The 15,775-nt window shown below is 38.1% G+C and overlaps 1 protein-coding gene across 3 annotated transcripts in view; it reads right to left on the reverse strand.

Moving 5' to 3' along the window:
- Positions 1 to 15,775, reverse strand: part of SH3D19 (SH3 domain containing 19) — a 91,445-nt gene that overhangs the window by 8,143 nt on the left and 67,527 nt on the right. For all 3 annotated transcript variants that reach the window (XM_074905618.1, XM_074905617.1, XM_074905615.1), the window contains 8 exons: positions 14,371 to 14,478; positions 10,907 to 11,019; positions 8,660 to 8,718; positions 6,047 to 6,311; positions 4,656 to 4,724; positions 3,299 to 3,371; positions 2,860 to 2,990; positions 444 to 502 (listed from right to left, as the gene is read on the reverse strand). In XM_074905618.1, the coding sequence (XP_074761719.1) occupies positions 444 to 502; positions 2,860 to 2,990; positions 3,299 to 3,371; positions 4,656 to 4,724; positions 6,047 to 6,311; positions 8,660 to 8,718; positions 10,907 to 11,019; positions 14,371 to 14,478 (877 nt within the window). The remainder of the gene's footprint in view (positions 1 to 443; positions 503 to 2,859; positions 2,991 to 3,298; positions 3,372 to 4,655; positions 4,725 to 6,046; positions 6,312 to 8,659; positions 8,719 to 10,906; positions 11,020 to 14,370; positions 14,479 to 15,775) is intronic.

Below are 15,775 nucleotides of genomic sequence, written 5' to 3' on the forward strand. Positions count from 1 at the left end.
ATGAGGACACTGGAAGAAAATAACAAGGCCAGGAGCAAAAAGAGGAGAGTGCAGTGCTGCTGAAGTTGATCAGATTGGTTCATAGTTTCTGTAATGAATTTTCATGAAAAATTATGGGAAATGCTCTTCTAATGCAGCTCGTAAGAGGAAGGAAAGTGAATGAAGGGGACTATATCTATATAAACATTTGTTATCAAGAGAAAGTGATCTACCAATCTTTTGAAGCCATGAAGTGAGTTTTCAGGCTTTTTTTACCTGAATATGAGTCTTACTAAAACATCATAAACTTTCAATTTTGAAAGTTCAACTTTTAAACTATATGTTGGTGAAGAAATTGTTAACCATATTAACCTCAGCACAGATAACACCTGCTTCAAAGTTATCTTTCTTTTTACTTCATAGTAAATCAACATGAGAAAGCAAATAAGATTTATCTGACTCACTTAATACATTGTGATGAACGGGGTATTTTCTTCCTGTTGCCTTCTTCTGGAACATCAATCTATTAAGACAACAAAATTAAGTAAATTCTTACGTTTCAAGCTCATGGCAACATAACTACAATAAACTTGAAACTGGTTTAAATAATCTGGTTTTTAGCTAAGCATCAGCTCCAGTTATGATCTCCACGTGACTCTCTACAGTCGCTGGCATGCTGTGGTGTATGACCACATGAATGTAGATTTCGGTTTTGTATGTCTCATTTCTCATTTTTCAATCTCATGCAAACAAGAAGCACTATTTAATGTTTTCTGTTGTACTGTTTCTACTTGTGACATGACTGATTGACAGAATATGGGACTGGATGATATTACATGTTGTTGCATTTAGCTCCCAAATTTCAATTGGTAATTGCTCTCTATTATTTACTAGCAAAATATATCACAATAGACAAAATTATTGTTTACACTTATCCTTTCTGGGCTTTGGTAGCCAGCTGTCCTCCAAACAAAAATACATATCACAAATCTCACTTGAATTGGAGAAATGTAAGTTAGAAAATCAATACACAGATATACCAAACAGACAGCATTCAAGTCCTTTCCTGTAAAAGGACTTCAACTGTATTTTTTGCTGTGACACAAAGGATGATCTGAGAGATGTATCAGACTACAAGCCTAGAGACCCTGGCAAGGAGCTTTGGTAAAAGCTCACTATCGCATGAGCCAGTTCCCATAAAAACCAACAAGAACGTTTCATTAGCTTATGTGAAGGACTGGAGGAAATCATGCTGTATTTAAGAAGAAACAATCTTTGCAGTGCTCTTGCTGGAGGAGCTGGTACCTGTGGTGCTCTGGAGGTTCTATGGGAAGTAATAACCATGTATTATTGTTATGTGTCCAGACCTAAGCTACTACCCAGCTCAATATTGTAAACCACACTATAGCGTATTGTATAGAGACCTTGTATCAAGATCAAATGTGACATGAATGAACAGGAGAATTCACTCAGTAAATTATCATCATGTATTGCACTCGTTTCCCTTTTTTTTTTTTTTTTTAATTTTGCTGAAACAAAAGGTTTTTGCACTCAAAGGGTAACCACCTTTTACAGCTAAAATAGAAATTCAAAACACATCTTCCCTAGCTTTTATGAAGTTGTGTCTGTCTGTAACAATGCTGAATTTGACCCCAAATACTCACTTCACTGCTTTAACATAAAATCTTTTCTCTGTTAGCCATCAGTAGTAACAAGAGCTTTTAAATTAACTTGTTGGTCTGTGTAGAAGCTGCTAATCAATTTATCTAGCAAATCTTTCTCATGAAAGCAAATCAAGCACGGTTCCATTATTACTAACCCCGAGTTTAGTTTTTGTTCTTCACCACTTCTCAAATCTTAAATTTTTTCTCCCGTAACACCATTACAAACTAAAACAAACACACTACACTCTCTGATGGTTACCAAATACATGGTATTGACCATGTAGCAGCAGTGCTCATCTCTGCCAGCTGTCCTGGCTCAAGACAGACACTTACTGCCGTTAATGCCCAGCCATACACCTTTGCTGCATCCTGGTGTCAATTTAGCATTTGTCCGTGTCCATATGGCTGCTGTGGACAGCCCAATGGCCCTTTCTACTGTCACAAAATGGGCTTCAGTCTCAGCTTGCAATAGATTTGACCCAGCTTCTGACACAGTGAACCATACTGTATCTTTTAAAGGTGAGGCATTCAATTAATTGCTATTGGGCTCCAAACCAGCACCTATCTCTTGCCTGAAGTTTACTGTCAAATGTCACATGCAGTAACGGGATTGCATTAAGCTGCTCGTTTGCAACACCACAATCTCCTTGCACTGTGCCAGCATTGTGCAGCCACTCAGTAAGCCGCTTAGGCAAATTGATCCAGCTGGAAAAAAATATTATAGGAAGAAAAAAACCCCATTTTGTTGGGCCCACTGCTGTCCTGACCTAGTTCACTACATGGCTATAGAAGTGGTGATTCCAGCATAGTTCAAAGGACAAGAAAATGAGAGAAGCTGGGGGGTGGGGGAGTGGGGTGGTGCACAAAAAGCAACCATTTTACTGAATGTTGATTCTTATATGCATCTGTGAAAAATAATCTGCTGTAAACCCTGAGAAACTACCCAGGTTAACAAAGAGAATCTGGTAAGGGCCATGATTTTCTCACTTGGCTTCAAATCTACAGCAAAATAATCCCCATAACACAAGGTAGTTGTGCCAAATCAAGCATCTTTCTAATACCATACAAACAAGTCAATATGTATTTTGTGCTGCCAGAGGGAGAAGAGATTATCTAAATACAGAATGGAGTTAAACACACAGGAGCTATAGTAAAATAGAACCAGAAAACAAGTGCAATAGGACCTTATGTAGCAATGTATACAAAGCCTACATACAACTACTTTAACAAAGCTGGCAGGAAATATCCCTGTGTGATTCCCACATTTTCCTCTGTACCACTCAGTATCAATTTTCTCCAAAAGACAAACGGTGTCTCCAGAATGAAGGTCCAAGTCATCAGCATGCTCTGTAACACAGCATCATTTCCGTTAAAAGTAGTTGTCACACTCATTGATTTTCTGTAAGTAAAATCTTCTTAATAAAAATACCCCAGACAAAACCAGAATGAATTTTCAAAAAGTCTTAATTACACTTGATAAACCCATTAACTTTAACTAAAAGACTGGCCCAACTATAGCTAAACCCATGGATTTGAACAACTCTACATGCAGACCTTGCAGGCTGAGCTTCCTCATAATTTTTAGGCTAATTAGCAAATTCCCATTTGAAAGTCTTGGAGTACAAAAAGCTTACAGAATATTCACATTTACTTACCTGCAGGAAAATCATGCAGGACTACAGCATGAGGCGCACTTGTGTCAGAAACTTTTGGAGGGTGGTTTGAATCCTGACAACAACAAATAAATCCAGTTTATAAATCATGGAAGATACTAACAGATTCTTTGTTACGTACTCTGAAAGTAATTTTCTGACTTTGGACACAATGTTGTTCTGATATCAGAGAATCACCTTCAGAGGCAACAGTTAGTACTGGTCACACAGCACGGGTCTAAGTTCTGTATGCCTTTTGCCAGTATAAGCCTGAATTCATTTCACCAAAATCTACTTCTTAGCCAGTAAAAGGAAGGGAAGGCATGTAACTTTTCCCAGTATAGACAAAGCCTCAGCTATCTCGGTGGGTCAGAAATCTGGAGCATTGATAGCAATTCTCATTGTAAGGGTTGTGGCCAAATCTTGCCTGCTGCTCAGTACTGCATACAGCCAGTTACTCTCTTTGCTTGGAGAGAAGACCCCAGCCCAACTCTTTTCAGCACACCCAGCAGGGGCAGCACATCTGCCAACTGCCAAGCATTTTAGAGGGGTGAGCAAGCCACTAGGCCTTTGCTTACAAGAATGTTGAGAGGAAATGGCAATTTTGTTGTGGGATCTTTATAAAGGGAAATTATATTTGAAATGTTGAGCCTTCTTCTCTATCCCACCCACTAGGAAGTTTTAGACTGTACTGATGACAGTCACTGTGCATGACTTACATTCAAAATAATTCACTGCCTACAAAATACCCAACCAAAAAAAGCCCAACATGGACAAAGATAAGGCCAGAATAATATGAATTACAACAGATAACACAAAACAGATGCAGATTGCATAGAAATCTATTTCAGCCATGTAGGTTTCTGATAATAATCAAAAAGGCTGCTCATAGCTATAATTTACACTAGCTATTTAATATTAATACAGTCATGCCCTAAAAACAGGTTAGGTTCTGTAGAAGCAGAGAGAGGAAAATACTTTGAAGTCCGTATGTCAAAGCCAATTCACTGATATATCATGTACAGCACTTCATAAAACTACTTGTTTATCTTTGGCCCGCTCTTCAGATACTCAGTCAAGGGAGTGATTATCTTCCTATGAGACAGAGGAACTTTACTAGTTTCCTCTCCCTTCTGGCACTCCAAGTAATTACTGTTGCTCTGCCTCATAAGCAGAATATCCCTGTGCTATGAGGCAAATCACCATTATTGGGTTTTGTTTTGGTGGTTGTTTTGTTTTTATTAAAGAAACACAAGGATTTAATAAACTACTATTACATTTCTCAGTGTAACCTTTAAAGCACTTGATACAACAGCAGACTTCCTCATTAAATATTTATCAACAGAAAAAAATTCCTTACCTTACAGGACAGTTCTCCAGTGTTCCTGGGAAGACAATCTTCCTTGGCAACTCCATGAGGCACAGGTAGCTTGAACAGAAACAGAGGCAAGTGGAAAAGTTTGTTTCACTTCTAAGCACTTGAAATTCCCACTGCAAGTGAAGATGGTCAGACAATGGAACTATTCAAAGCACGTACTACAGGTGACTAATTTAGGAGTCCTGGGGAAGAGGACAAGCTCCTCTGGAAGGTGTTCAGAATGGACTGCTGGTGATATGAACTGCCACTTCAAGAAACTCAAGTGTTGTCATCCACTTTAAAAGTGTCTTAGCCACCTAACTGGTATCATACCATACGGTACGTGATGTTCAGCAACACACTGACATGGAAATGTATTAATTTGTCATGGACGGCACTGGAAAAATGACCTGGGAGGAAAATTTAATTGACAGTAACACTTGAGGGCAGGGCATTACTAGTGATCTGCTACTGAAAAAGATCTAATCTACAAAATATGTCACACGCTTCTCATGTAAATAGCTGTGGCTACACCAGAGAGGAAGAAACATGCTTCCCTCATCTCAAAGCTGTTCCTACTATCAATTTGGATACATTTTTCTCTTTCTTTCTTGCTCATCTGCTCCACCGAGATCTAAATGCAAGAGTGAAGGTCAAAAAGGAAACAACAGAAAGCTTCCACTTCATGCTGAATGTTGATGATGTTCATGCTATGGTTGTACGGGTGCTTTTTTTGACAACAGCACTGGTTCAAGCAGTCACCAGCTCTGATCACTGACCAGTTTCAAGTACCAAGGGAAAAAAAGACTGTCTCTTTTATATCTGTACTGTTGATCCATTTATATTTAATATTCCTTAACAACACATGCAATACCAAAAAGAAACTTTTTTATAATAAGAAGGGATGGCATCGATAGGATGAAAATGTAAGATAAGTGACGTTACATTCCTCACTCTTTGCAGGCTTGATTAAGCAAGGTAAACAACTTTTTAAGTTCTAATGCTCCCCCAATTTTCTTAAGCATTTTGACATATACAGGGAAAAATAACATACGAACGCAATTATTTAGCATCATTTTACATGTTGTAATAGAATTCAGAACTGGTGACTGTACAAAGAACCCCCCAAAACCAAAAGCTATGCATTAAAGATGTATTATAAATTACATATATACACAAAAATACATACACATATATCTATATTTTGCATGTATATTGCTTTCTCCAGTATTACCTTACAGTACTTACTACTATTTATCTATTAGTATTTTCTAAGGAATGTTATGCTGATAGATGAACTTCTAAAGCCACATCATAGGAATACTACCTTTTTCACTACTATTTTAAGTGGCACTGTTTTATAAGCAACAGTCCCGGAATATCTCAACTCTCACCATGTATTTATTGTAGAGAGGATGACCTGGTTTAGGTCTAGGAGGTAATGCTGGATCTGGACTTTTAAAGACTTGACTTTTTGTTCTCTTGGGTCCCAATCTGAACTTGCTGGGTTTTTTATCAGGAGCGATGTCAGAAGTAGATCGTGAAAGAGCATCTTTCTGGGAGGAGGTCTTGGCTGCAGAGAGTTTTGGTGGAGGTGGCCTTCCAGGAACACCTTTAGGTGGGGGAGGTCGAGCGGGTATAATTTTTCCATCCACAGGCCTAAAAATTGGGCAAACCATCAAAGAAATATGCATATTAATAAGCCTGCTTCCTCTTTCTCCACCACAGCCCTAGCTATAGAGTATGCAATAAGTAAACGTGACTCATGATGAGCTGGGCTGTAAAGTGTGTAGTATCTGAAGGTCTCCAGGAATATAAGAACTCTTCAGATACTGAGACTGAATGGTCAAGTCCTTAGACAGATCCTTTGACTACATATCTCCAAGTCTGCTCACCATTTTTTGAACAGCTGGCCAGCTTTCTCAGGAGCCCACTACATCTAAGCAGGATTTCTTTCAGTAATCCACCTTTAGAAAGAGCTCTGAAGCTGCCTCAGGATGTTCTTCTAGGGGAGAGCTTCAGTGAAAGCCCTTAGAAGCTCTGCTGATCTAGCTAGTTTTCAGGAATCAGCCGAGCTCGTTCCTTGGGATGTCACTTACCTGAAGTGACTTTTGGGCCTGTGCTGAAACTCATAACATGTGACACCACTTTGCACAATAGCAGCAATAGCAGAATTTACCATTTTTATGCAACAGATGTCTACTGCAGAAAGAAAACACCAGTGAAAATACTCTAGTTTTCTAGCAATGATGGAATACCACACTCTCATTAGTGTACCAGTAGTTTAGAAATCAGAATCAGAGACTCATAAGTGACAGTGGTAATTTAAAAAAAAAATTTTAAACCCCCCAAAAATCCCTCTTACTACTGAGCATTAGTAAAAAAAAGCTGCCTATACAGTACACACAAGCCATGATTTTTAGAATCAAAGAGTGTGGCCAAATGAATAATTTTCTAATTAAAAATCACCTCTGTTATAAACCAGCATTGCATATATAAAACTTTGGCTTCCTGTTATTAAGAAACCTGGCACTACCACTATTCCAAAAATACAATATTGTTTTATTGTTATTGGGAAATTTTCAACCAGTTACTGCAAGTTTCTGCTACAATTGTCTCTCTTTTTTTCATATAGTGTAATTCAGCATAATTATTTGCTCATGTGAATTCCTCAAGGGTCTATAAAAACTATCAACCACAACAAATGTACATTAGCAGATCTTTGGAGTATCCTTCTGACATATTTTGTGAATGTCATCCACCACCTGAACAGATAGTGCTCCACTAATGCTGCTGATAAGAGTTCTCTGTTACTATTTGAGTATGGATTATTTTTTAAATTAAAAAAATTATTTCTACTTCTGTTCAACTTCCACCTCTCCCCTTTCTTGACTTCACCCTAAACTAAGCATTTTTAATATTGACAAAAGGGGATATTCCAAATTAGACTGCATTAAATCTCGAAAACAAACCAACTCATATGTTTGTAAGATAACCAACTAAACAAGAAAACCCTAACAAGCAATTCAGAGACTTATTACTGCTTACTTAAAAAAGAATAAAAATCCATTTGAACAGAAGAGTAAAGCACAAAATGTTTACTGCAGTTCCAGAGACCCTCAGGAGAATCAGGAATGCTGTTATGCTAAACAGAATGGAGGAAAGTAACCAGCCCATAAGGGGCAATAATGAGGTGTTTTCTTGTGGGTGCAACTACATTCTTTCCTGTTAATGAATACTAATTACTATTATTGGTAGGCTAAGTTTAATAACAGAAAGATTCTCTTATCCTGACACAGAGCAAACTCTTGTGTTTAAACCCACAGACTTAGAGTGCAGATGCTGAGATAGCTGCAGTGCACTAGCTGGCCAATGCCTTATCTCCCTCCAGTTTGGCATTTAGTGGACCTGAATTTTAAGGCTGGTCCAGCTACTTTTGCCTTTGCGGACTTTCTTTCCTTTTGGTTTGAAAGAATAAAATAAATAAATAAATAAATCAAGGTTATAATTGATTTTGCACCTTCACAGGTGTTTTAGGTATGAAGTGAACTGTATAAACTAGGCAGTGCTCCTGGGAAGGTCCTGGCCCAGCATCTGCCCTTTTCAGGGTGGCAGCATCTGCCACCTCCATTCCTTCACCACTCAAACCCAGCCACAAGTGCAAGTGCTGATGATCAAAAGGTCAGCAACATGCAGGAGGGGATGTTCTTCGTTCAGCTGTGGGTGAAAAGGTTAAAGATGCAGAAAGGAATGACTGTCAGCAGCCACTGTATGTTAGCTGAAGAGCCAAACAGCTGTCCTCCTATAATCTTCCTGCTCATACCAATAATGTACAAACAAGTACCAATAATGTACAAACAAGTATTAATCAGCTAGCAACTTGGTCCTGCCTATTTATTAGTGAGCATACTACCTATCCAAGCCTAGGACTATAGTTGGTAGTGACTAACTGGCAAACTAACTCAGAAACATCACTTTTAAGTGAGTCACTGAAGAATTTCACTTACCTTGGGGGTAGCACAGGTTCTAGCTGAGGCACTCCACCCTGTTCTGAATGATTCAAATCCTACAAAGATTCAAAAGAAAAAAAACATTTAAGCCTAAGAAACAAAAATTATCTTGTTTAAATGCTACATTTCTTATATTAAATTATATCCTACAGACAGGAAAATAAGTTTCTAGAGGTCTGGAAATAAAGTGAAAAGTATTATGGTGTGTTCTGGCATTTTAAAGTTTTGTTGGACATAGTGGGAGATGTAAATAACATGGCTGACTACCTGAATCACAGCTTAGATTGTGCATTAGGTATGACCCAGCCCTCTTTTCCTACTACATGGGAGTCATGGGTAAGAGCCAAGAGAGTCATACAAATGTACAATTTCACTGCCTGTAGGATTCCAACTGCTGCGTTACATTATCAATTTTGATTTAACTTTAACAGATGAAACAGGCTTTGAACAGACTTAAAGCAGAAAACATGACATTGATGCAACTCACACAGGACAGCGTTTCTTGCAAATAACATCAGCTCTCCTTAAAGAAGGCATCTAAGTATGTTTCCTAGAGATCTAACAGATAAACCCTGGTGAATCTTGCTTTGACAGATTAAGGCATCATTCCTCCCAGCTGCCCATCCTGACCCTGTAGCAGAGTCAGCAGAGGGGAACATGTGCCATGTCTGAAGGGCTTGGACCACAGTAATGGATTAACAAGTTACCACCCTTGCTGCCTCCTGCTGTTCACTTTCATCCCAGTGCCAGAAAGTAGTCAGCTCTGCTGAATGAGCACAGCTGCTTGCGGAACAGTGTGGTAAATCAGAGTGCTGAATCTGGGTTCAGAAGTATCCTTTTTGAATCAGTAATTTTAAATAGGTCTGAACAGTCTTGTTTACTTTATTAGGGATAAATGTGCTTGAAACTGGTAAACAATTTCTATGATTTTTCCCACCTAGAAAATACCTTGATGTATTTTGTGACACAATTTTGACCCTTAAGTCCCTAAATGAATGTTCCTGATTAAATGATCCTAGTTGGAAAGAAAACAACCTGCCACTTTCAGATGGGGATGTTACCCTCATACCAAAAATTTTCCTCTTCTTTGTGAAAAGAAATTTGTGCAAAATGCTGCTTATGGTCACAATTTTTACAGTTGCTGGTTAATCACTTTCACTGACAAACAATACTAATTTTAAAAGCACAGAAGTTCTTACCTTTTCAAAGATAAGATTTAAATGTTTCAGCAAATTTGATGCAGTATTTTTCTTAAAAAAAAAAAAAACCACTTCTGAAGCTCATACATGCCTATCACAATAACCTGTATGACACTGTAGAAGTTTTGGGGTTGCATTGCATAAAATATTTAACGTCTTGTACTGGAAATTATTTTTTCAGCATTATCCAGAAAAGATGGGACCTCTGTGAATAGCCTCCTCAATCACGACATTTAAAAACCACTTTATCCTCTTAGCCGAAGTAGCCACAAAGATATTTGTTGGCAGCTGTCCATCTAGCGAGGGCTTTAGATTTGATTGGATCTCTTTACTGTCTGTGGTTTCCACAAGACTCTCTGCCATTCTTGCCATCACAGCACTCAATATTTGGAAATTCTACTGTCATCTTCTAGTTTATTTTAATTCCCTTATGTAAATCTGTGTCAAAGGGCATATAGGATACACAGCTACAATGTCTACCGCTACTATGTGCTCAGGAGCAAGAAGCAGAGCCTTACTTTCCAAAGTAGATAGTTCTACTCAGGCTCTGACAGGACCAGTAGAAAACAATTAGAAGGAAAGAGCTGAAGAAAGCAAACTTCATTAATCCACAGAAAAGTTTCCTCTGCTTGGAAATTAACACAGACACTGAGAAGTACTGTGTGTATGAAGGTAAAAAGTACATTTCTAAAAGACTTTGACAATATGTCATTATGTAAGTCTCACTGGACTTTGAACCATTTTGCAGTGCTTTTGAAACTATAATGTAGAATATCCTGATTCCAGCTACTAAATACAGAAAATTGAAGATAGATGTGATCAAAGTTTAGTAAAATCAACAAAGTGCTTTTCAGAACTAACAGCAGTCTAAGTTACCTAATGAAATTAGAGAATGCAATTAAAAGAAAAAAGCCTTATATTTTTGAGTAGTCCTTTTCATCCTTTGGTCCTTCAAATAACTTACTTTACAAATTCTTGAGAGTCACAGGATATCTGTTAACCAAAGCAGACAAAGTTTTAATAGAGAAAAACAGTTCTAACTTACCAGTTTTTTTACTAGGTCACTACTGTTGGGTCTTCCCACTGTGATATCGGAGGTGTTCCCAATAGGCTTTTCAGCAGGAAGAGGTGGAGGGCTGTGCGGGATTTCATTTAAAGCTGTAAAAAACCAAAAGTTCCCAGATAAAAGTCTAATTAATAGCTTCTTTACATGGACCAACAATAGGTAAGGGAATCCACCTTGGTTTGGGGCATTTTTTTGTGAATGCAACTTCCTTCCTTAAAGCCAGAGCAGACACTGGACAGGATCACTTAAAGACTAGTGAAAAGGGACATGAAGAGAACATGGCAACCCTGAGGTTGACTTCAGGAGTACTTGCCATCCTGCATAACAGATCTTCACTTTACTCTCAGGACACCGCAAGTTACTCTAAGCTTTCAGGATTTCAGCTGTAATACTTGTTGATATAATATCAGACGAGTAGAAGAGTTTCTAGCCCTGGGAATGTCAGACTTATTACTGGATACCCTGAAACACCATCACCATCTCTCAGCCACATTTCTAAACTGGCTCACTTTTTTCAGCTGTCAGCTCCTGGAATATCCTTCAGGCTGGAAAACAGCTGAGGGTTATTTCAAGTAACCCTGAAAGATCAGGAGACTTGAATGGAAGAATCTCCAGAAAGGTAAAGGCAAGAAAATAAACTGTTGCCTGCTAAAAATTCAGGGTGACAAAGAAAACAGAGATGGAAGCTCCCTGGTAGTCTTTAAGGAGCTAAGCAAATTTAGGACATGAAAGAGGAAACAGTATAGGTTCTTACTAGGGAAGAGTGATGATGTCCTCCGTCTCAGTAAAGAACACAAAACCCTGCTAATTCTATGATATTTGCTTTCAACATCTCTGCCATTGAAACCTGGGAAGCTCTTGGACAGGTTTTGCCAGCATATTTACCAACCATTTTGTCTTTCTAGATTGGAAAATTTACATTGTAAAATAGATGGCTTTATATACCAAGAAAATTAATTTCATACAGAGAACTTCAGACACTTAAGCTCTTCTGACTTCCAGCCAGTCTTGGAGTTATGTAAAAACATGTGTAGACAGCCTGGACACCTATAGACTGATGACAAAAAAAGAGGAGAGATTCTATCCAAAAGAAAACTTTTGGTTGCTCATTTCATGAAATGCAGTCTCAGCAAAGAAAGAACACATAGGAAGGAGAAGTGTTGTTTGTTTTATGACTTCAGTTGCATTACTATGATCTAAAACACTGGTGTGATGTTTAAAAACGGATCAGTTCAAGGATAAATCCCTTATGCTTAGGATGAGGTCACAGTTACTGTGTTGGCAGTGACCAAACACGGGGGAAAAAAAAGTTAGTGAAGTTCATCACTCTCCTAAGATTGTATGATGGATGAAAAGTAAAAAAAATACCTGACAGTAATTGCAAGAGAAATCTTCTCTTATCATACCTTACTGATATTTAAAAAGCACATGAGATTTATTTATTCACACCACTTCAAATCTTGATATATACACAGATGGCCTAATTTCCACTTTATAAGACCAAAATTAAAGGAAATAAAGTAAGAAAAAAAAAAAAAACAACACAAGAACTAGAAGGCAGGTGTTATTTTCAGTGATTTCTAAGTGTAATAACTGAAGTGGAAGTTTAGTGCTTCCTTTCTGATCACATCTTGACAAAAATGCTAATGCTAAATGAGTGCTTTACTGGAGTTCAAATTCTTAAGCTCTGTCCCCTTTTCAGTAGTGCTGGGTGGGGTTTATTTTTGGTTTATTGGGGTTTCTCTCTTTGGTTTGTGCTGGTTCCTGACAGAGTTATTCTCTATTCATACCCACGATAGTGAAAGACCCCTTGTACTGAGATTATGTGGCCCTCTTACAAGGTAAATCCTACTATATACATGTTATAACTTCGCCCAGTTGTACTCTTCTCATTTTTTAACATTTAACAGCTTATATTTCTGTAGCAGCTCCTATCTGACAAAAGGCTACATACGTTGCTTTCTTGGAACCTGCTTCTGTTCCTCCACATCCCATCAATCTTCCAGTCACAGTCTCCCATAAAGCAGTCCTTCACAACCCCCTGACAATTGTAGTCAAGTACAGTATGACTAGCAGTCTCCTGTGAAAAGTGCAATTACCACTAGAGAGCAGCAAGAAACCAGTTATCTACAAGTTCAAAAAAGAATCCAGCTGGGGGTGGGGGGGTGGGGGAAGAAAAAAACCAATTGTCAGGGTTTTGGTTTTGTTTATAATGGAAATTACAGTTTCCTTTGTAGAGAAGAATTATGTCTTGGGTTCTTTACAGTATTTTGTACACATATTCTTCCAACTGAAAAAAAATATTATTTATGATCAGGTATTCACAGAAAGACTTTTCCTCATAGCTTTATCTTCAGTCTTCTCTGCATTTTTAACCATTTCCACTGTATTTCTCGATTGTGCAGAGGAAAAGAAAACCTAGTATATTAGCACTGGAGTGGTGGCGGTGGGAGAAGAGAACTCAGGAAATAATGAGAGAAAATCTTAGGAAAAAAGCCACCTGGACATCTAGTTGCTACAAGCTGGCTCTACAGCTACTCAGTATAGTAAAACATGATTTTGAACTATGAGTTTTAAGAGCTATCTTGTGACATTTCTCCCTAAGCTTTGAGGATAAAACATAAGGCTAAACAGAAGCAAGTATGTACTTCAGCATAGAAACATCAACACAAAGACCTTGTGGCTCTGATAAATTTCCACTCTGAGATACTGTCAGTGTAATTTGTAAAGCTGTAAAGGATTAGAGATGGAAGGCAATAGGGATACGATAACTGTCAGAAAAGTATAGTCAAGACCTTGACACAAAATTGAACACATCTGTTTTTTCATTCAAGTTCTTGCATGCCTTTTTTATTCCCTTGACTGCTACCAAAACACTATTGCTTAAATGGCCACAGATTTCAAATCTAACAAGGGTCAAGGTAAGTGTTTGAAGCAAAGTTTAATACACTAATATTGTTCCTTTGACAAGTGGGGGGCCCTGCTTTCTTGAGAAAGCTCAAGAGCAGCATTAAAATATCCTCAGCTGATGACAGAAGAGAAGTCAATTTGACCAAAGGTACAGCTCAGCTGACAAAACAAGCTTGCTTCTGCTGAAAGGGTCTCCTGCAGCTCTTCCCTGCCAGCCTTTAAATACCCCCACACACACTGTTTCACCTCTGATATGCGTTAACTCCATAAGGTTTGATGGACATCAAATTTTGCGCAAGGGAGGGAGCCAGGCGAGGTAGCTGGGAGGCAGGGAGATGAGAACATGACTCCCAGCTATTTCTCCCTCCCACCACAGCCCTTAGGATGGCTCCTCTGTCTTGTCAAACTGTATCACGGGATTCCTTTGGCAGCTAATATGGCTAGTAAACAGCAACTCAATTAGTAAATAGTAAGTCCCAGTTAAAATAATTTTCGGACAGAGATTTCTCAGACAATTCGGAAGAAGAACTTACGTTTCCCAGGTTTAGCAGGGATTCGGATCACAGTGGGTTTCCGGGCTAAAGCTGGTTGGGCTGTCTGTTCCTTTGCAGGTTCACTTTTGGTGAGGAACTGAAATGGATCTAAAATTTAAAGAAACACAAAATATTTAATATTTATCTGTTGAACAGAAATCTCACTGGGTATTGCTTTCATTATTAAGGACATTTATATTTCACACCTAAGAAAGTAAAAAAAAATAAATCAGACTGTTGCAAACAGCATACTCAGCTCTTTGTACATAATGTGTCTTTTCCGTACATCTGCATTCGTAGTTGACTTAACATAAACATGCTCCAGATGCCTTCTGGAATTATATAAGCTACTGAACAAGAGGAACTACATTGCTTGGTAACAGGGGCCTGAAATCAGGATGGCTTCAGGAAAATGTTTTCAAAGCAGTTGGTCTAATATGCAGACATAGCTGTGAACACATTTGTTAGAAAATTTTAATCAATAAAATCTTGCCAAAGCTAAACAATCAGCACTGCAGCAGATAAAATGCCTACAGAAACAAAACAAAACAAAGCATTTCAATATTACTGATTACAAAATGTCTTTGCTGTAGAACAACTAATTCCCCAGAAGATTCTGCATCATTTTGTTGATTATAAACCTGGTGTCATGGGGGAGACTGGTTCAGACCAAGGACTGGAGTTGTGCTGGAGCTCTGCCCCTGCCTGTATTACTCATTCCTCTACAAGCCTGTCCAATCACCCCATTGCTAAGACAGGAGCAATGTTTTCTATGCTCCATAAACTTAAGCACTGGTCTCTTATTAATAGGCATGGGAACATATGTGCATGTAGAAGGCAGCTGTAAAAATACTTGTACATAAATAAAATGCAAATCAATGCGTTCTTTCTCAAGTACATCTTCATGTGAAAGAGCAATACTTCATTTATACCTCTTCTTTGTTGTTAATAACTGCTTTTTCTCTGACATTACCAAAACCTGCAGTAAAATGGCAACGCTTAACGGTATCGTAAATGTGTAAAACAGAAATGGGAGAAGCACTCTGGACAATAAATTCTCCATGACACATATTCATAGCCTCAACAACTGAGTTTGATCTCCTCTGGTGGCCTTTTTAGATGTTATTTATGGAGTGTCAGAGTCTCAGAGAAGTATGCTGGGCATCTCTTTAAATTCTTCAGGACTTTTTATAAAAACATACCCTTTCCCAGAACCACTGTGACCATTTCTGACAAAGTTGAAAGCCCTGTATTTGATAAGATTTTATATTCAACACTTATAAAAACAATTTTATAAATTATGTAATATGAAGCGATGATTTCTTACATATAATTTTGGGTAGTATAACACAATGCATCAAGGCACTAGAAATCTGTGTCTGGGAATATACGTAAGATTTATGAA

Source organism: Athene noctua, chromosome 4, assembly GCF_965140245.1.
Source record: "Athene noctua chromosome 4, bAthNoc1.hap1.1, whole genome shotgun sequence".
Lineage (NCBI taxonomy): Eukaryota > Metazoa > Chordata > Aves > Strigiformes > Strigidae > Athene > Athene noctua.